The following is a 17266-nucleotide window of genomic DNA, read 5'->3' on the forward strand; positions in this document are numbered from 1 at the left end:
TTATAGGATCACTGCCTTTTTATTAGTTATCACAAAGTCACCTTTAGTTTGGACACCATTATTGGACCCCTATGCCACCCTCAGTTGGTATAGGCTGTATTTATACTACTAACATCCTGTTTAGTTCACGAGAGTAGAGAGGGAGAGAGAGAGAGAGGGAGGGAGAGAGAGAGAGAGAGAGAGAGAGAGAGAGAGAGAGAGAGAGAGAGAGAGAGAGAGAGAGAGAGAGAGAGAGAGAGAGAGAGAGAGAGAGAGAGAGAGAGAGAGAGAGAGAGAGAGAGAGAGAGAGAGAGAGAGAGAGAGAGAGAGAGAGAGAGAGAGAGAGAGAGAGAGAGAGAGAGAGAGAGAGAGAGAGAGAGAGAGAGAGAGAGAGAGGGGTAGCAGGCAAATCTTAAAACAAAAATCAGCCTCTCAAGAATGTTAAGAATGGTTGTTAGATGTCTCCTTGGTGTTCCTCAGTTCTGCACTGTAACGCAACACAGAGATTTAGAGGTTTCCATCGGTGCAGAGATTAAGTGGTCCTGCATGCATTTGGACTGAGGGATGGTTTTGTGAATTGAATACAGATAATTTACTGTGCAGCTCAGGCACCAGTACTCACTAATAGAATGCACTCATCTCACTTTGATTTTAAATGGGGGACCAGACAATGTTGTCCCTTGTACTCATTAGTGTTTGCTCTGATGCTGCAAAGGGAGTTCAGATATAATATATGAAGATGACATTTTGTTGTTTCTCTATAAGACTACAACATCCATCTCAGCCCTGACAGACCCACTAAATAGAATACAAAATTAATTTTAGCAAATCTGAGGCACCCCCCCAAAACATAGAAACAGAAAACCATTTCAGCAGATTTATATGGCATCAGAAAAAAAAAACCTAGACTAAAATTATTCAGGCTCCAGCTTGAACGATAAAAAGCACACCCAACGTTCATGTTTTTAATCACTGGGCCTGCCTTGTTAGACTCATTCTGAGCTGGCGGTCTAAACAAGACACAGCACCCACTCAACATTCCTGCTCTGTGCATGTTTTGTCATTACAAAGCCTGCTGGGAAAAAAAGGCAATAAACCCAGACATTCACAATAACCCTCTCTTATATAGACACAAACGCACACACCACAGGTAGGACTGTTCTCTAACCCTTCATATCAGAGATAAAGCCTCATGGTTCCTCCATCTAGGGCCGGTTGGGGGAGACTGTATGCCCTCACACACTCTTACTCAGCTTGGACTCAAACAATTCTCAATTGCATCAATGGCAGAATGAACTGGATCCGTGACAAACCGCTGATTAACCATCAATGGTGCACAGACATTGTTCCCATTCTCCCATTTAAAAGCCTTAGTGCACCCCTGGGAGACAATGAGGTGAACATGTGGGGTCTCCCTTTCTAGCCAGCCTCCATCTTAATGTGTCTCTGAAAACATGGTTGAGAAGGTCAAATTATTAGCTAACTTCTACCCTTCTGCTAGTACGACCTCATTATTGCATTATATTGTATTTTGTTTAAAGCTATATCAAGATAAGGTTTGGATTTGGAGAGTTGGGCGGTGTTGCTTTTACGTTGTGTTGATAATGTCATGTTGTCTGTGTAATCAATGCATTGTTCTATGTACATGTACATTATTGTGTTGGCACAAAATTAAAGTTTTCAGAAAAGGCAAACATGAAGAAAACTAAATGATTATCTATGTATTGGTAACACCCACAATTCAGCACAAGTGGAGGACATAAGAATCATAGCAGGACCTTCTTTGAGCGATTTAAGTAAATTCTACTAACAGTAAAGACGGTGTAATGAACACAAATCACAAATACAACAAGAATAATATCAATAAGTCTCCCACAAGATATGTGTTCCAGACCTGGACACTGAAGCATGTACTTAGTGATTTTCACAAACTTTGCTTATTATTTACTCCATCTTTAGAAGTAAAATATGCGTTATGGACTGTCCACCCTGTTGTTTTTCATTCTCTGTCTAGTGCTCAAATGGCGGGTGCCTGTGTGGCTAGAGCGCTGAGGCAAGGGCCAAAAAAGGAGTGTCGCGACTCAATGATTCATAAGGCTGAATAATTCAATGCCTGGATGCATGTACAGCACCCCGCCCCAGCTGAACCTAGTTCCTCACAGACCTATTGCAGACGTATATGACAACTTCTGCAAGACTGGTCGAATACATACGTACATACTCACACTGGGCACAACCAAACATTATGTCAAATAGATGATTGACCACAGTTGTTCTTGATTCTAATTGTCCAGCGTCAAACAACTGCGTGTTTACCATTTTCCTGCTTTAGCCACAACTGACCTGGTATGTTAAATCAGGTGTGTTTAAACAATCAAGACCTGAATGTGGGTCAAGGCAGGAAGATAAAGAGGAGGCTTAACCATATTTTTACAATGAGGATCCAAACCTACTGTATATCCTGAGATCACAACTGATCAATGGAAGTGTAAACTCAAAGTATAAATATAACACAAACCTGCTTCCTTGGCTTTGTCGCCCCTGTTGATGACCAGCCGACTCAAACCACAATCCCACGCCGCTGTGCCCTCAGATGAGCCTGCAGGGGAGCAGAGCAGAAATGAATCAAGACAAAATAGTGTTTCCAAAAAATACCTAAAGTTCTGTTTCCCATCATAATGCAGTGATTACAACCCTGTCACCCTTGAATGTTGACCTTTTGCTCCACCCCCTGTCTCAGTCTCCCTATAAATCCAATTGTGTGTGACTTAAAACCTGCAACCTGTCCATCAAAAGATGTTTTTTATCACCAGGTACAAGCTGTTTTAAATACCAAGAAGGTTTTTGAGGTTTTACCAACGGTTTGACCATGAACCATTCTTCCTTAGGTCCACTTCACTTGCGGTGTCCCTCAAGTGTTTTTCTGGCAATCCCGGACCACTGCAATAAAACAGAACAAAAACATGTTAAACAAATAAATCCCAATAAAACATAGACTACATTACAGCGCAACGATCCCATAGCTTAATATTACACGTAGAATATAAAAATGTGTACAAACAAAAAGGTGAAGCTCATCCTTTTGACATTCTGACATACATGTAAGTCCTTTTCTTTGCACAGTGACAGCAGACGGCCTCACCGTATCATGTATGGCAACCTGGCACATGTTTTCTTAGCGATACGTTATTTGCATGATTCATCAGAGCGCATGATGACGCTCCAGGCCGCGATGACCGACGATCCTGCTTTGAATCGTAGAAGCTTAAACTGAGCGCACTAACTAGGAATTAGAAAATAAACTAAATACTCATCATGGCTGGATGAATGGAACGCTGGGGGCAACAACATGGCATCCAACAATGAAATGAGTATCATTACAGTCAGGAGTGTGCTGGAGGAGGAAGGGGGGGGGGTGTGAGTTACTTTTGCACTGGATGCTCACTGACCGAGACAAGCAAGCTCACAGATGGTGGATACATTCATCCTTTGATGTGAAGCGTGTGTGTGTTTAGTCCATAGCTACGCTCCTTTTCTCATGTATTAAAAGGAAAATGTCAAGCTGCTGTATATTGGACATTTGATATAAGCACAATGCATTTTTAAATATCTCAAATTAGACGAATACTCGCTCTCTCTCTACCTGCCTCACTGACAGCTAAGTGTATAGTCTTAGCATAATTTTGCATATCTAGCAGAAGAGCTAAGCAGATTGTGTCCTTCCCACATATGCTTTCATTCGCTGCGCAGAAGGGTTCCCTGAAACAAAATGAAAGACATAAAAAAAAAATGTGCTGGTTAACGTGCCCTCGGTGGTAAGTAAGTAAGTAAGTAAGTAAGTAGGCCAGCTGCTTTGCTTGGATCTCCAGTGAGGATGAAGTCACCACTCTGCTCGCTCTCAGAACTTCCCTCCTTTATTCATCCCCCTCACTTCCCCTTTACCTTGTTCACCCCCAGCACACACAGACTGCTATGTCCTCTTTCTTTCCTTAATCGTCTCTCTCTTTAGCCGCCCTGCATCTCTCCGTCTGGATGTACAGTGTGCACTATACGTAAGTCTGTCTGGACCGTTACTATCTCTTCTATTTTAATATTACAACTCAACAGTATGTACAATATTCTGCATCTCCTGTAAATAATATTTCTCATCATTTCTTAACCTCCTTCATCCAACCATTCCTTCATTCCACTACCTCTATTTAAATATGACATTCCTCTTCATCGTATCTATCTTAGAAAATAAACAAGGCTTGGCTAAAAGAAGCAGTGGTGAGAAGAATCAGATTCTTTGGAAACTGGAGCCGACTGTCCTGGATCCGCACTGTATCTAACAATCAATATGGTAACACTTGTCACCTTGTCAGCACTCTGACACAGCTCATACTTCCTGTTCACCCCTAGGCCACTCATCTAAAGTGGGCCTCAAACAGCTTTAAACTCAGCAGGTGCCGGTGCATGTGAACAACAAATTCATCGAAGTCATGAGGAGCTGGCTTATGGAGATTAACAAACACATATTGCACCACAAGATAAATGAGTTGTAAGACATTTTGTAAGTGTCTCACCAAAGTGAACAGGGGACAGTGAGGTGTTTTTTGTTTTTCTTCATGTATCTTAAATTTTTCGTTTTAAATTTGACATTTTTCCTATAGATCTGAATCATAGTTTGACCTGAGTGAGGAAAATAGGTGAAGGCTGTGATGAGAGCAGCTGAGAAGACAGAGAGAAGAAGGGAGGGTTGAGCAATGAAACCCAGTCAGTCAGACCGACAGTGTCCTGTTTCCTCTTTCACTTATCCATTTCCCCTCTGTGCACGTTGCCTTTTCTTCACCTTCGTTCCCTATCCAATGTGTTTCTGCTCTTTCTGCCCCTTTGTGTGCTCATATCCCAAAGCTACGTATGTGATCAGAAGCCTCCGCCCAGTATGATGGCCTAAAACCCCAGGCTGATGGACACATCTGTCACCACTGCCCACCTTCTCAATGCATCACTATTATTAATTGACCAACAATAAGACTGAGATGTCAGTATGAATTAGCTGGAAAGACAAGACAAAACAAAACAAAACAGCAAGTATGCAAAGGGATTTGCACCAGCATCACATAGCAGTCAGTTCAGAAAGAGAGATAGGAGTAAGAGTGAGAAAAGAGAGACAGAAACACAGTGGATTAGAAGAACATTTAAATTGTCTGCCACAGTAACAAGACAAGGAGATCATTAGACAAGGAAGCCTATTGGTATTCTTTTTTTAAAATCCATTTAAAAAAAGGAATAAATAAGCCAGAGTGCCAATAAACCAACCTTCTACTATTGGACTATAGTGCCACCCAGAGTCTATTCACAGTAACACAGGAAGCTCTACTCTTGATCGGACACAATATGACACACTATGTGCTCATTCAAATTGGGCATTACTTTTTTTTTTTGGACAGTTTTGTTGATCAAAGTGTCCGCACGGAGCAAAGCTCACAGAGAGGCCATCACACTCAGAAGAACCTGCACATGTGTTGTCCTGTGTTTGACTCACTTAGCAGTTACAGGAAGTTGCTGACATGGAGAAGACAAGTCGATTATGTGCACACAATTTTACACAACAACAAAGGTCTAAGTCATAATTAAAACAGAAAAATAATTTGTCTTTAACTAATTGATTTAAATGATCTTGAAAGCTACTAATTTGTGACTAATGTGAAACAATGACAGCTTTTCTTTTAATGGATTTCAATGATTTTGATTGTCAGGTGTCAAACTCAAATACTCAGTGGGCCAAAATAAAAAACTGGGACTCAGTCGCGGGCTAGACTCCATATCTCTTGAAAATAGGACTACAATCGTGTATGTTTTCCCTTCTCTCTGGATATATAATGATTAACTGGCAGGCAAGACAAAGGCGCAGAAAGAAAGGCTCAGTTTGCTAAACTCTCACAGATCTGTGCTGCCGAACATAGAGAGCGTTTGAGCAGCTTGGGGACGGAGTTGTTGGGGAATTGTGTCTGGGATGAAACGAGGAAACAGAGTCATACTTTGACTTGAGCGTGTCACTACACTCGAGTTCAATCAGCTCCATTTGAAGGTTGGTCGATGCGCGTTCCACGTCAAATGCAAACTGATTACTAAGCACTCCAAACCTACATTTCTGGGCTTCAAACTCGGCAAATCGTACGTAGAGTTTCCGGCACGGAAAATGGCCCGAGTTTCCTTGCAGCGTCCTACTTTCCCACAGGCACAACTTAGTTTGGAAAGCCCTTCCTCACCGCAGCGTACGTGTGTATGACGACATGGCCCCGCCCCTGAAGCTGCAGGTTGAGCACATCGAGATGGCTCGTGATGTCACAGAGAACGCACTCGCAGAGCATTCTGGGATGTGTAGTATTAGCGGTGCATGCGCTTTGTACCGGCGGGCCAGCTCTAGCAGACATTAGACATTATCTCCCGGGCCAAATATAATTGATGATAATTGAATTGAGTTTGGCACCCCTGGTCTAAACCGGGGAGAAGGGCCAGCTATTTGAAGACTACATTCCCCACAATGCCTTGCGGCTCTAACATGGCGTCTCACAGAGCCGCCTGACATCTGTCAACACCAACCAAGTCAGGCAAGTGCCGTTTAACCGGACTGTGTCGTATTTCCACTAGAGGAATGAAATTGTTGATCACAGCGGTAAAACGGCTTCGTATAGCGCCGGTGTGCAGCGGCGGCGGCGTGCGGGGCTGCCGGAGCTCCGCCGCCCGCCCCGCTGCTGCGGACAGCGGCCTGCTTTCGTCCCGGGATGACGCGCTGGTGTTCGGGTCAAGCGCCGAGCTGGTCCGTCATCTGAGGCCGCAGGTGGAGGTGAAGACGGGGTTCATCACCGAGGAGGAGGAGGCTGAGTTCATGCGGGAGCTGGAGCCTGGCCTGAGGAAGAAACGCTACGAGTTCGATCACTGGGATGACGTAAGTCCCTGTGGCACACACTGACTTTCATCACGTTTGAACACAACTGTAAACATTGACATTCAATATGAGTTAACTTGGCATGATTAAAGTTACTAACTGGGAGGTTATACATCTTTACTGTAGTGCAGTTTTCAGAAATGCAGGTTTACGTCATATATTGTTTATTATATGATTTTCTGGGGGAATATCAGTTAAAGTCTTCATGCTCGTTACATTTGAAGGCATGGCAGTGTTATGGTTCGATCTTTAGACGTGGTGTTTCTAGAGTTCCCAGGTTTGATCTTCTTGTGTAAAGGATTTCAGAACCGGGCGCTTGAGTTAAAGTGTACTGTGTCTGATTGGGACGAGGCCCGTGTGCCGTAGGCAGACAGTTTGTGGAAATGACCCTGACTCAAACCTTCTGCTCACTCACCACATTTAGGCCATTCACGGGTTCAGAGAGACGGAGCGTGTGCGGTGGGGGGCCGCGTGTGAGGAGGTCTTGACTCGTGTCCGATCCGTAGCGTTCCCAGACGGCAGTGCGCTCCTCGGGCCCGTGCACATCCTGGACCTGGACAAAAAAGGATTCATCAAGCCGCACGTCGACAGTGTCAAAGTAGGTTTCTTTTGTTGTATTCCCCATCATCATCTTCATCTTCTTCCCTGTGGGGTTGTGCTATTATCTCGACTGCATACTCACAGTCTGTGTCGAATGCGTCTGTCCACTGTGTCGCCACGTCTCAGTTCTGTGGCAGTACCATCGCTGGGTTGAGTCTGCTGTCGGACAGTATCATGCGTCTGGTGAAGGAAAGTAACACCAGTGACTGGCTGGACCTGCTGCTGCCCAGACGCTCCCTCTACATACTCAGGTACTCTACACACTGCAGCTGGTATGAAGGATAAACCAAAGTATGAACACGGCAAACTCTTACCTTTATGAATAGCATCTCCTGACTAAAAGAGACAATCAATGATGAAAATTCCCTTGAATGTAATCAAAGTCAGCTGTTTACAAACTCTGACATTTGACAGTCCATCCAGTCATCTCCTTTTCTCACCCATACAGGAACCAGGCCAGATATGACTTCACTCACGAGATCCTGAAGGATGAAGAGTCGGTGTTCAACGGACAGAATGTTCCTCGTCAGCGCCGCATCTCCGTCATTTGTCGAAACCTTCCCGTTTGAGGCAAGAGACGCAAACACAAGGCACGTTGGAGATCCTATATGTGCCGAGCTCGGGACAGTGTTAGATGAAGACTCGAGCGAGCATAATGTTTGTTACTCGCCACTTCTTAGGATCCTCCAGTATTTGACGGATTTCAGCTTCAAAGGACTTTATGAAGCTGCTGGTTCAGCGTTTAAAGCCATTCATGCTGTTTCTGACTGGAAACTGTGATTGTGAATAGTGCTTCATATTTCTATCATCACTTTGGTTTGTTCCTGTTATTCTGTGTAATACAGAGAAAAGCAGTGGCTACAAGATGGAACTTCTTCTATAAGTTAATATTCAAATTTTCTGAGATAATCATCAAATAAAAGCTTAAAATATTTCCCTTTGTGTGCAACAAATCTATAATATAAGAGTTATATTGTATAATATTTTGAATTGAATAACTGAAATGTACTTTTCCACAATATTCTAATTTTGAGATGCACCTGTATTTATGAAATGAACTTTCATATTGGTTCAGAGTCGATTCCTGCTTTCGCCACTAAGGGGCGGTGTCGCCATTTGAGACCAGGAAACCAGCAGGTGAAACAAGCGAACGAGAGAAACCCATGTGATTGTTGTCTTGTTATTGCGCTTGTAAGTACAGACGTGCTCATAATAATACAGCGCGATGTCCGCAACATGATGTAACTGCATTTAAGCCAGAAGACGAGTTATAAAGTTTGTTTGCATGTTCTACCTCTGCTTTTGAAAATAAAATATTTTTGATAAAGATGTCTAAGGTCCTAATCTGTGTGCTGATTCAGCAGAATGTAACAGTTTAGACACAGATCCAGTAGATTAGGTCCACAATATCACTGTACAATGAATGAGCATAATAAATCCTTTTCACACTATTGAGTGAATGCTACAGATGGTAGAAGCTCAATCAGAGGTCTGTATAGAGCCAGGAGCTCCGTTTGGTCTCATGTGGTAAAGAAGGACAGTACAAGCATCAATCAATCAATCAATCAGTGAGGTTATTCACATGTTATGGATATTTATGAACATTCATGTACACAAAATAGTTTGTCTCCCATACATCGATTGGAAAATAATCAATACTCAGTCTAACAGTAACAGACAGTCTTCTCTGCTGTGTTCACACATGAAGGCTGGAGTGTTACAGTCTGTACTGCTCTCTCACTCTCTCTCACACACACACACACACACACACACACACACACACACACACACAGACAGACAGACAGACAGACAGACAGACAGACAGACAGACAGACAGACAGACAGACAGACAGACACACACACACACACACACACACACACACACACACACACACACACACACACACACACACACACACACACACACACAATAACCAGCTGAGGGCGCTGTGGTTCCCTTTATCTTATACCTCATTTTGTACCTTTAAACAAGATAAACAGATTATTGAACGGTTCTAACTCTGCACTCTGAAGTAATGTCTGCAACTTTATGTTTCTTTAAAGTGTGACTTTTATTTCTCATCTCAAAGCTGCAGTGTGGAAAATTAAATTCCTTTCCTCCATAGACAAATATGGGTTTAGAATGCTGAACATCTAGAAATTATAAAAACATATTTTTAAGTGTTTGAAAGATGAACTCTAGCAGATACATTTTAAATAAATCCTTAAAAATTCAGACAAAAACAAACACTTAAAATAAATTAAGCATTCCACACATTTCTTGATTTTCAACTCAATTCTAAACAATTAAAAAAAAAAAAAAAAAAAGCATAGAAAAAACAAAACAAAGAATAATGCTACCAAACCTGCAAACTGGAACAAAGTTTAGAAAAATTAAAATGACAAAATATTGAGTTTGATTGATACATTGACTTGAAAAGAAATCAATGATTTCACAGTTGATCATGATGTATTCTTGATTAAGACATTTAAACAAACATTGAACAAAGTTTAGAAATAACTACTCCATTATTTAAGCTTGTAAAAACATTATTATCCTGTTTTTATACCGTTCAGCTTTCTAAGATGCCAAATGCAAATCGAAATTTGCCTAAAAGAGTTTTAAAAGCGTCTTTTAACTCCCGACACCTGATCTCACTCACTCACTCGCTCACTCACTCTGCCTCTCCTTCAGCAGCGTTCAGAACAAAACAGTTATGGTCAAAATACAAAAATATGTGTGCAAAGGTAAATCATTCTACCGTCAGAGCTTTTCACACTGCAGAGGGCAACAGTAGCATCATTAGCAACATTTAAACTCCCATCATAAGACAACACATCAACATGTAACACCAAATGAAGTCAAGTTACTTTGCTGCAAAACAAACCGGTCTGACAGCAGAGCAGGAGAAACACTCAGTAGTTCAGAGAAAGCCTTGGCTCAAGGTGCTGTAGTACCTGCAGAGACCACAGGTGGGCGCTGGCAGGAGGTTTGTGGAGGGTTGCCGTCTCAGGACTCGTGAGGAGGTTCAGTGAAGAAGAGCTCTCGACAGAACTTCGCTGTGTCCTCTGGAGAGTAAACGGTGAAGCCTATCGTCCGCGGGTCGTTGAAGATCTCATAATCGTTTCCTCCCTGATGACAGAAACATACACAGCTTTACCTGTGGTTACCATGTCGCCATCCATTTCTTAAATCTAAATGTATATATATATAAACTAACAATGTCCTGATCTGTATCTGCCTTGAAATCTGCTTGGTCCTGCTTGGTGCCTTCCACTTACGTCTGAGGTCTCGTTGCCAAAGAAGTAGATGACATCCAGGCCTTCGCTCTGCAGAAGCTCCAGACACAGCCTCTTGTCCCAGCCCTCTGGGAACACGTCAAAGCTGATCAGACCACCTACAGATCAACATGGTCATCATGTTAGCTAGAGTATCCCTGTATCTCCTCTTTTTGAAGACAGCACATTTCTTATTTGGCCAAGCAAGAGCATGTTTACACAGCAGAGCTCTGTTCCTCTGATGCGATCATCTGGCCTCCATCTCTCTGTTCTCTGTCCCTGCTGAAGCCTCCGTCACTGTGGACTTTGGGAGACTCAAAATTGGCGAATCACAGCCCTAGTTTCCTCTCAGGCTTCATTTTGAGAAGAAGCCTTAACCTCTGACCTTTGCCTGATCAGTCTCCTGCAGAGCCCAGTGTGTGCATGTGTGTGTGTGTGCTCGTCCTCACACCCTTCCCCCTTTTCACTTTCAATTCCTTTTCACGCTTTCTGATTCAACCACAAAGGCAACAGCTAAGCAGGAGCCAATCAGAGGCTGTGCATCCTGACACACCCACCACACGCCCCTGCACACACACACACTGGAAACACAGCGGCAGTTGAGGGGGAAGTCAGTCTCTAGGATTCCAATTCTTTACTTAAGTGGTTCCCAAACTTCTCTCTCTCTTACTCTCCTCTCCTGTCTTAGATCACTTGGTGAACACACTGAACATGCCCTCTGCTGTGTGTGTGTGTGTGTGTGTGTGTGTGTGTGTGTGTGTGTGTGTGTGTGACATTGGCTTATACAAGTCAATGTGATTTGCTTTGCTCAGGTTTGTATCACAGTGGCAATCTGCGGTATGAGGAAACTACACACACACACACACACACACACACACACACACACACAGAGCGTGAAAGGCAAACAAATCCATCTTATCATCCGGGCCTCAGTGTGTACAGAGCAAACAGGGAACCCTCTGACAAACATGAGCCATCACTCTACGATGGAGCAACCTGTGCTGTACAACACAACAACACGACAGAAGAGACAGCGGCTTTGACATCGGCTGAGCCTCGGCCTCTCAGACTGTCTGCACGGCCCTGAGGCTGATTAGTTTGACCCTACAGTGGTTTACACAAAACATTCAGAACTCATCTTTCTCTAATTGAACACTATTGGATTAGTGGGAGGGGAGAAGATGGGCAACAGAATGGAGTCTCTCTCTCTCTCTCTCTCTCTCTCTCTCTCTTATCATGTAGCTTTCTGCTACGTGTCAGGAGTCATGTGCTCCGTCTGCTCGTCAGGTGTGGAGCTGCTTAACAGAGCCGATACAAAGTAGAAGATTAACCAGAAGAAAAACATCTCAGCCCTCGCCTCAGTGTGTGTGTGTGTGTGTGTGTGTGTGTGTCAGGTGTGTGTGTGTGTGTGTGTGTGTGTGTGTGTGTGTGTGTAGCCTGGTTTGTCAGTAACCTGCAGTAAACAGAGTTGGTTGGTTGTTTTATACCTTTGCATTTTCTGTTCAGCCGTATTTCCATTTCACATTGTGTGTTTAGTATTTTACTTTGTTTCATTTGCATACACTCTGTATCTGATGTATGTTATATTTATATGAAGTGTGTGAGGCCGACTCTGTGAACAGGGTCTCAGACCTTCATCTTCAATTCTGCTGACGCTTGCAACTTCTCCAAAGATACCAAATCTGTCATATTGAGTAACAGAGAAATGATGTCACAGTGTTCCAGTCGGTATAAACACCAGCAGCTGCCCTCAGTGAGGCGCCGGAAGAGACAGATATTTATACACCACAGTACAGTCTGCTGCGGAGGAAGACTTTAAGAGATCGGGAGAGAAACTTAGGGGAATATTGGGGTTGAGATGCGTTCAGGCTCTGCTGTGAGAGTCAGGAAAGACAGGATGACATCACAAAGACAAAGGAGAGGAACATCAGGATCATCTGAGCTGTAAATGTAAATAAGGGAGAATTCTGTCATCTGTTACAAAGACGGAGGACCGGGTGCAGAAATGTAGATGATGTCATCCACTTACACTCTTGAGTACACAGGCCGAGCACACACACACACTTCTATTCATGCTGGATTCAAGCTGATTGATTGTAAATAGATAAATGTATTGCCTTCATTTGGATTCAGATTCTGCGTCTGTAGCAGCCAGAGCCACTCAGTAGGACTGTGACTCATGTGACTGTGACTCTCTCAGCTGATTGGAGGAACAGAGATGTTTACTGGCCACAGGAAGTGGAACGTGAGAGAGGAATGAAGTTGAGATGGATCTATGGTGCTGTGCAGATTTACAGACGGTGTTGTATTGAAGACATCTGAAGCACAGACGCACACTTCACTCCGCTGAGGGGAGACAGGAAGCTAATGTCACAGGAAGCTGCTGACTGAATACAAACGACCTCAGACAGACCTCGGGCTCTTCTGTCCTCATGGAAACTCAACTTCTCTGTGCCAGCTGGCTCTGAAATACGAGTGTGTGTGTGTGTGTGTGTGTGTGTGTGTGTGTGTGTGTGTGTGTGTGTGTCTGACCTTTAGTGAAGCGTAAGCCTTTCCCAGCAAACTCTTGCCGCAGAGCTGTGACAAACTTCTCCCTGATCTTCTCCCTCTGTGGAGGAGAGGAAGTCACAGAGGAGTCAGACTCAGCTCATCTGTTGCTGCGTACACAAGCTTCAAAAAATGACCATTTTGCATATAATGGGCCTAATTGTTCTGAGTCTAGCATAGGCAGGGTGATGTGGTGCTGAAGTTCTCTCTGTTTTAACGTGATCTGGTTCCAGCTGTCCCACTCTCTGATCCCGGCTCTGTGGGCTTCACTGGACCGCTTGTTGGGCCCGGCTTGTGTTTAGTGAAGGAGTTGAAACAGAACAGGCTTCCCATTCAATCCTGATCGTTTGGTGGCCTCCTCTCCTCTCCTCTCTCTCTCTCTCTCTCTCTCTCTCCCCACTGGAGCGTTACCTTGTCAATCTCAGAGAACTCCATTCTCTCTTCCTGTGTGCAGCTCCGACCGATGGGAGAAATGTTCAGCATTCCATTACGGAACTCGATGAACGTTCCCCTGTGAGGAGAACAGGAGACACGTGTGAGCAGAGGTGTGTGTGTGTGTGTGTGTGTGTGTGTGTGTGATTGTTGCCCTGCAGGTCCGTCTGTTTGCTCTCTGTGGCTCCAGTCCACCTGTTAGAATGTGGAACACTTCATCGAGACGGAACCTTTAGGTGTTGTCGCAGGATGAGCTGGCTGAGGGTGTGTGTGTGTGTTTACTATGGGTGTGCACCGTGGCTGTGAGAACACATAATTGTGTTTTTGTGCTGGGACTTGAGGAGGCCACACCTTTTCTTTGGCAGCTTGATGAGGCCCATGTAGCTCAGACAGAAGTTGATCAGATCCTGCAGGAGCTCCTCGCCGATCTGGTTCTGAATGGCCTGACGGAACACAAACACACTGCGTTACAAAGCAGAACACACACTAGCCTAAACACACACTAACCTGCGCCTTGAGTGTGTGTGCAGATGCAAACATCAGAGAGAATGTAAACATGATCATTAGTAAGCATATTCACTTTGCTTCTGTAAAAGCACTACAGGCAGGCAGACAGACAGGCAGACAGACAGACAGGCAGACAGATACTCACATGTTTGGAGAGGAGCTTTCCTTCTTTGTACTGCACAGTCCCGTTCTCCGCAAACACATAGTCAAACTTGTGTATCACTGCAACACAGGAGAGGAATGGAGCTCAGTTAAATAGAGACTGAGCCCAGAGTCGCTCATGTCAGCTTCAGCTCAACTGACATCCATGAAGCAAGAGAAGTGTGTTCAGTTAGAATGCACCGCTCATCTGAAGAGTGTGCAGTGTGGGAGTTAAGACGTGTTCTCAGCACTGTGACCGGAGCAGAGAGAGTGAATGTATCCATGCCTGAGTGAAACACTGACAGGAAGGAAGGAATGAAGGAAGTAAGGTGTTCCCTCTCCTGGTGAAGGCCGAGGCTGAGAGAGGAAGAGGCCCACTCACCATCATCTCCCTCCCCGAGCTGCTCTGCTATCTTAGAGTAGTCCGACCCTCCCACGATGCCGATCTTCACTTTCCTCCTCAGGGTCTGGAAGAACTTGTCCAGCTGTGGGTCGATCTTCTGTGGACAGAGTGAACCTCAGCTTCATTCAGGCGGACGCAGCTCCACATTTGTAACTGATCCTTAAAGTGTGTTTATCAACAGAGACACGCGCTCTCTAGTGCTGTGAAGTACACACCTCCTCCTACACGCACAGAGCTTTAACATGTTTAACTGTGATGAAGAGCAGATGAGGTCATCATCATCATCATCATCACATTAACAAAGACGGATGATTGACGTGACAGATGGCTCACAGGTACGTTACGGTGTTATGATAGGATAAACAAGTGGATTTAATACAGAGGCTGGTACGCACTGCTACACACACACACACACACACACACACACACACACACACACACACACACACACACACACTGACCTGAGATGAACCAACTTTCAAGGCATGCAGCCAAGGAGGGAGGAACAAGGAACAGGACATTCATCTCCAAACCTTCCCTTCATGCATGTTACATGAACACACACACACACACACACACACACACACACGCCCACTGAAGCACGTCCGTCGCGCCGTAAACATCACACATAATACACACGCACACATTCCCTGCATGGTTTCACTGCTTTAGAGAACAACGCATAATAAAGGCTTCATGCACGCCCTGTGTGTGTGTGTGTGTATGTGTGTGTGAGCTTCAGCTGCGGCTCTGCTCACACACACACACATCACCGTTTACCAGCCTCACAGCCATACACACACATTATGGAAGAGGCAGAGGAGCGGAGGGAGGAGGAGGAGGGGGGCTTCTTCTGCAGTGTATGGAGCTCTTACGAAAGCTCGCGCTGATCGATAATCACAGAGTGCTAGATGGGATCGATAGTGATTGTCAGTGTGCTCACCTGTCTCGGTGCTGTCAGAGTTCCGTCCACGTCAAACAAACACAGAACGTTTCTGTCCGGGGGGAAGTTATTCTCCATGTTTTCTCTCTCTGGGTGATTTCACTTTTTTACAGTTTTACAAAAACAACAACACAAAATAAACTCACATTAGGGAAAATAAATGAAATGATAAATAAACGCTTAAACACAGAGAGTCCTGCCGTCCTCTGCGTGTCCACGGTCCTTATGTTTAGCCTCGGCTCGCGCTCCCACATCCACGCCGCGGACGCAGTGTCGTGTTTCTTTTGCAACATTGCTCGCTCCGCAGCTTAGCCAATCAGAGGCGGGCTACGCGACGTGACGTACAGAGTGGGCGGGGCGTAACGCCGAGTCCAGCCCGTTGTACGTGCAAATTTTAGGTGACCTTTCACCCACAAACCGCAGTTTAGAGTCTGACTGGATGTGTGCGTGTGTTTATATGTGTGTGTGTGTGTGTGTGTGTGAGTATGGCAGCATCGGATTCATTCATATTGACATTGACGGTATCTAAGTGAAAACACAGCAGGTACGGGACATGAAGATGTTGTTTAAGTTCATAAATATAAAGCAATAACAGAGTTCAGTCAGACTCAGGTGATGAACACGGGTTTGTTGTCTAATGTCACACATGTGTATCTAAACCGGGTGCTGTGTTCTAGGCTGTAAAGATAACAGACTTTTGATTTCATTTACTGTCATTGCTACAGCAACACACGCAGGCAACAACATACACAAACACACAACCTGGGCTCCAGTTCTGTCACCATCACAAAGAAGGGACGAACAAAGGGAGTAATAGTAAATAAATCCCTTTTTTCCATCATATAGCTGAATGTCTCTCCTCCAGATCACCTGACAGAACTCTCACTTCATATTTCCTCCTGATTCATTTCCCTTCTTTGTGGCTCTGGTTGTTACATGGATGGGATTAAATGTGGCACAGTGTGATCGGTGTGATACGGCACCAGGAATGAGGCTGAGCAGGTTCATGGGTCACAGCTGAGGAGTGATAAGGAGATCTTAAAGGGACAGTACCTCAAATGGCTTCACTCCATTGTCACAGAGATGCTGCAGCAAAGTAAAGTGTGAATGGATGGATGAACTGTGATGAAGGCCAGCACACACACAGGACTGTTTGCTCTCCTGCCCTCTGGGGGGCGCTACTGGAGCTGAAGGCGCAGAACAAATGGCTCTGCTCCATCCTCTTCCTTCCAGGTAGACATTCCTGGAACACGTCCCCAGGGAGGCGTCCTGATTGGATGCCTGAACCACTTCAGCCACCTTGTCCCAACATGAGAGAGAGAGAGAGAGAGAGAGAGAGAGAGAGAGAGAGAGAGAGAGCCCCAAAGATAAAGGCGGAGAAAAGCAATGGCAGAAGTTTGGTAAGAGTTCCACCAACACAGCAAATGTTACGCAACAGACCACAGGGAACAAAGCAATCATCCGGTGTGTGTGTGTGTGTGTGTGTGCGTGCGTGCGTGCG

General features: G+C 44.7%; 2 protein-coding genes across 3 annotated transcripts; one reads left to right on the forward strand and one right to left on the reverse strand.

Moving 5' to 3' along the window:
* The first annotated feature begins 6496 nt into the window (after positions 1-6496).
* Positions 6497-8825, forward strand: alkbh7 (alkB homolog 7). Its single transcript, XM_076165018.1, has 4 exons — positions 6497-6913; positions 7338-7511; positions 7640-7764; positions 7962-8825. The coding sequence occupies exons 1-4, from the start codon at positions 6620-6622 to the stop codon at positions 8080-8082; spliced, it is 714 nt and encodes a 237-aa protein (XP_076021133.1). The 5' UTR covers positions 6497-6619; the 3' UTR covers positions 8083-8825.
* Positions 8826-9089: 264 nt separating this feature from the next.
* On the reverse strand, positions 9090-16043 carry pmm1 (phosphomannomutase 1). 2 transcript variants are annotated; one of them, XM_076165051.1, is made up of 8 exons: positions 15766-16043; positions 14802-14916; positions 14424-14500; positions 14123-14214; positions 13751-13850; positions 13325-13400; positions 10796-10911; positions 9090-10646 (listed from the first exon to the last, which is right to left on the reverse strand). In XM_076165051.1, the coding sequence occupies exons 1-8, from the start codon at positions 15841-15843 to the stop codon at positions 10524-10526; spliced, it is 777 nt and encodes a 258-aa protein (XP_076021166.1). In that variant the 5' UTR covers positions 15844-16043; the 3' UTR covers positions 9090-10523. The 2 variants fall into 2 exon arrangements, with proteins under 2 accessions (XP_076021166.1, XP_076021165.1); XM_076165050.1 differs by having other exon boundaries at positions 9091-10646; positions 14802-14919.
* Positions 16044-17266: the final 1223 nt, after the last annotated feature.

This window comes from Genypterus blacodes, unplaced genomic scaffold, assembly GCF_046128005.1.
Source record: "Genypterus blacodes isolate CSIRO-AG114 ecotype Tasmania unplaced genomic scaffold, CSIRO-AGI_Gbla_v1 ptg000140l_1, whole genome shotgun sequence".
Taxonomy (NCBI): domain Eukaryota; kingdom Metazoa; phylum Chordata; class Actinopteri; order Ophidiiformes; family Ophidiidae; genus Genypterus; species Genypterus blacodes.

Bases quoted from the DNA above. Each gene is read 5' to 3' on its own strand.
- alkbh7 (XM_076165018.1), top strand. From the start codon at position 6,620: ATGAAATTGTTGATCACAGCGGTAAAACGGCTTCGTATAGCGCCGGTG. The intron at 7,512-7,639 runs GTAGGTTTCTTT...GCCACGTCTCAG, and splicing joins CGCACGTCGACAGTGTCAAA to TTCTGTGGCAGTACCATCGC. The intron at 7,765-7,961 runs GTACTCTACACA...TCACCCATACAG, and splicing joins CGCTCCCTCTACATACTCAG to GAACCAGGCCAGATATGACT.
- pmm1 (XM_076165050.1), bottom strand. From the start codon at position 15,843: ATGGAGAATAACTTCCCCCCGGACAGAAACGTTCTGTGTTTGTTTGAC. The intron at 14,920-15,765 runs GTGAGCACACTG...CTCTGTCCACAG, and splicing joins CTCTGACAGCACCGAGACAG to AAGATCGACCCACAGCTGGA. The intron at 13,851-14,122 runs GTGTGGCCTCCT...TTCTCCTCACAG, and splicing joins ATCAAGCTGCCAAAGAAAAG to GGGAACGTTCATCGAGTTCC.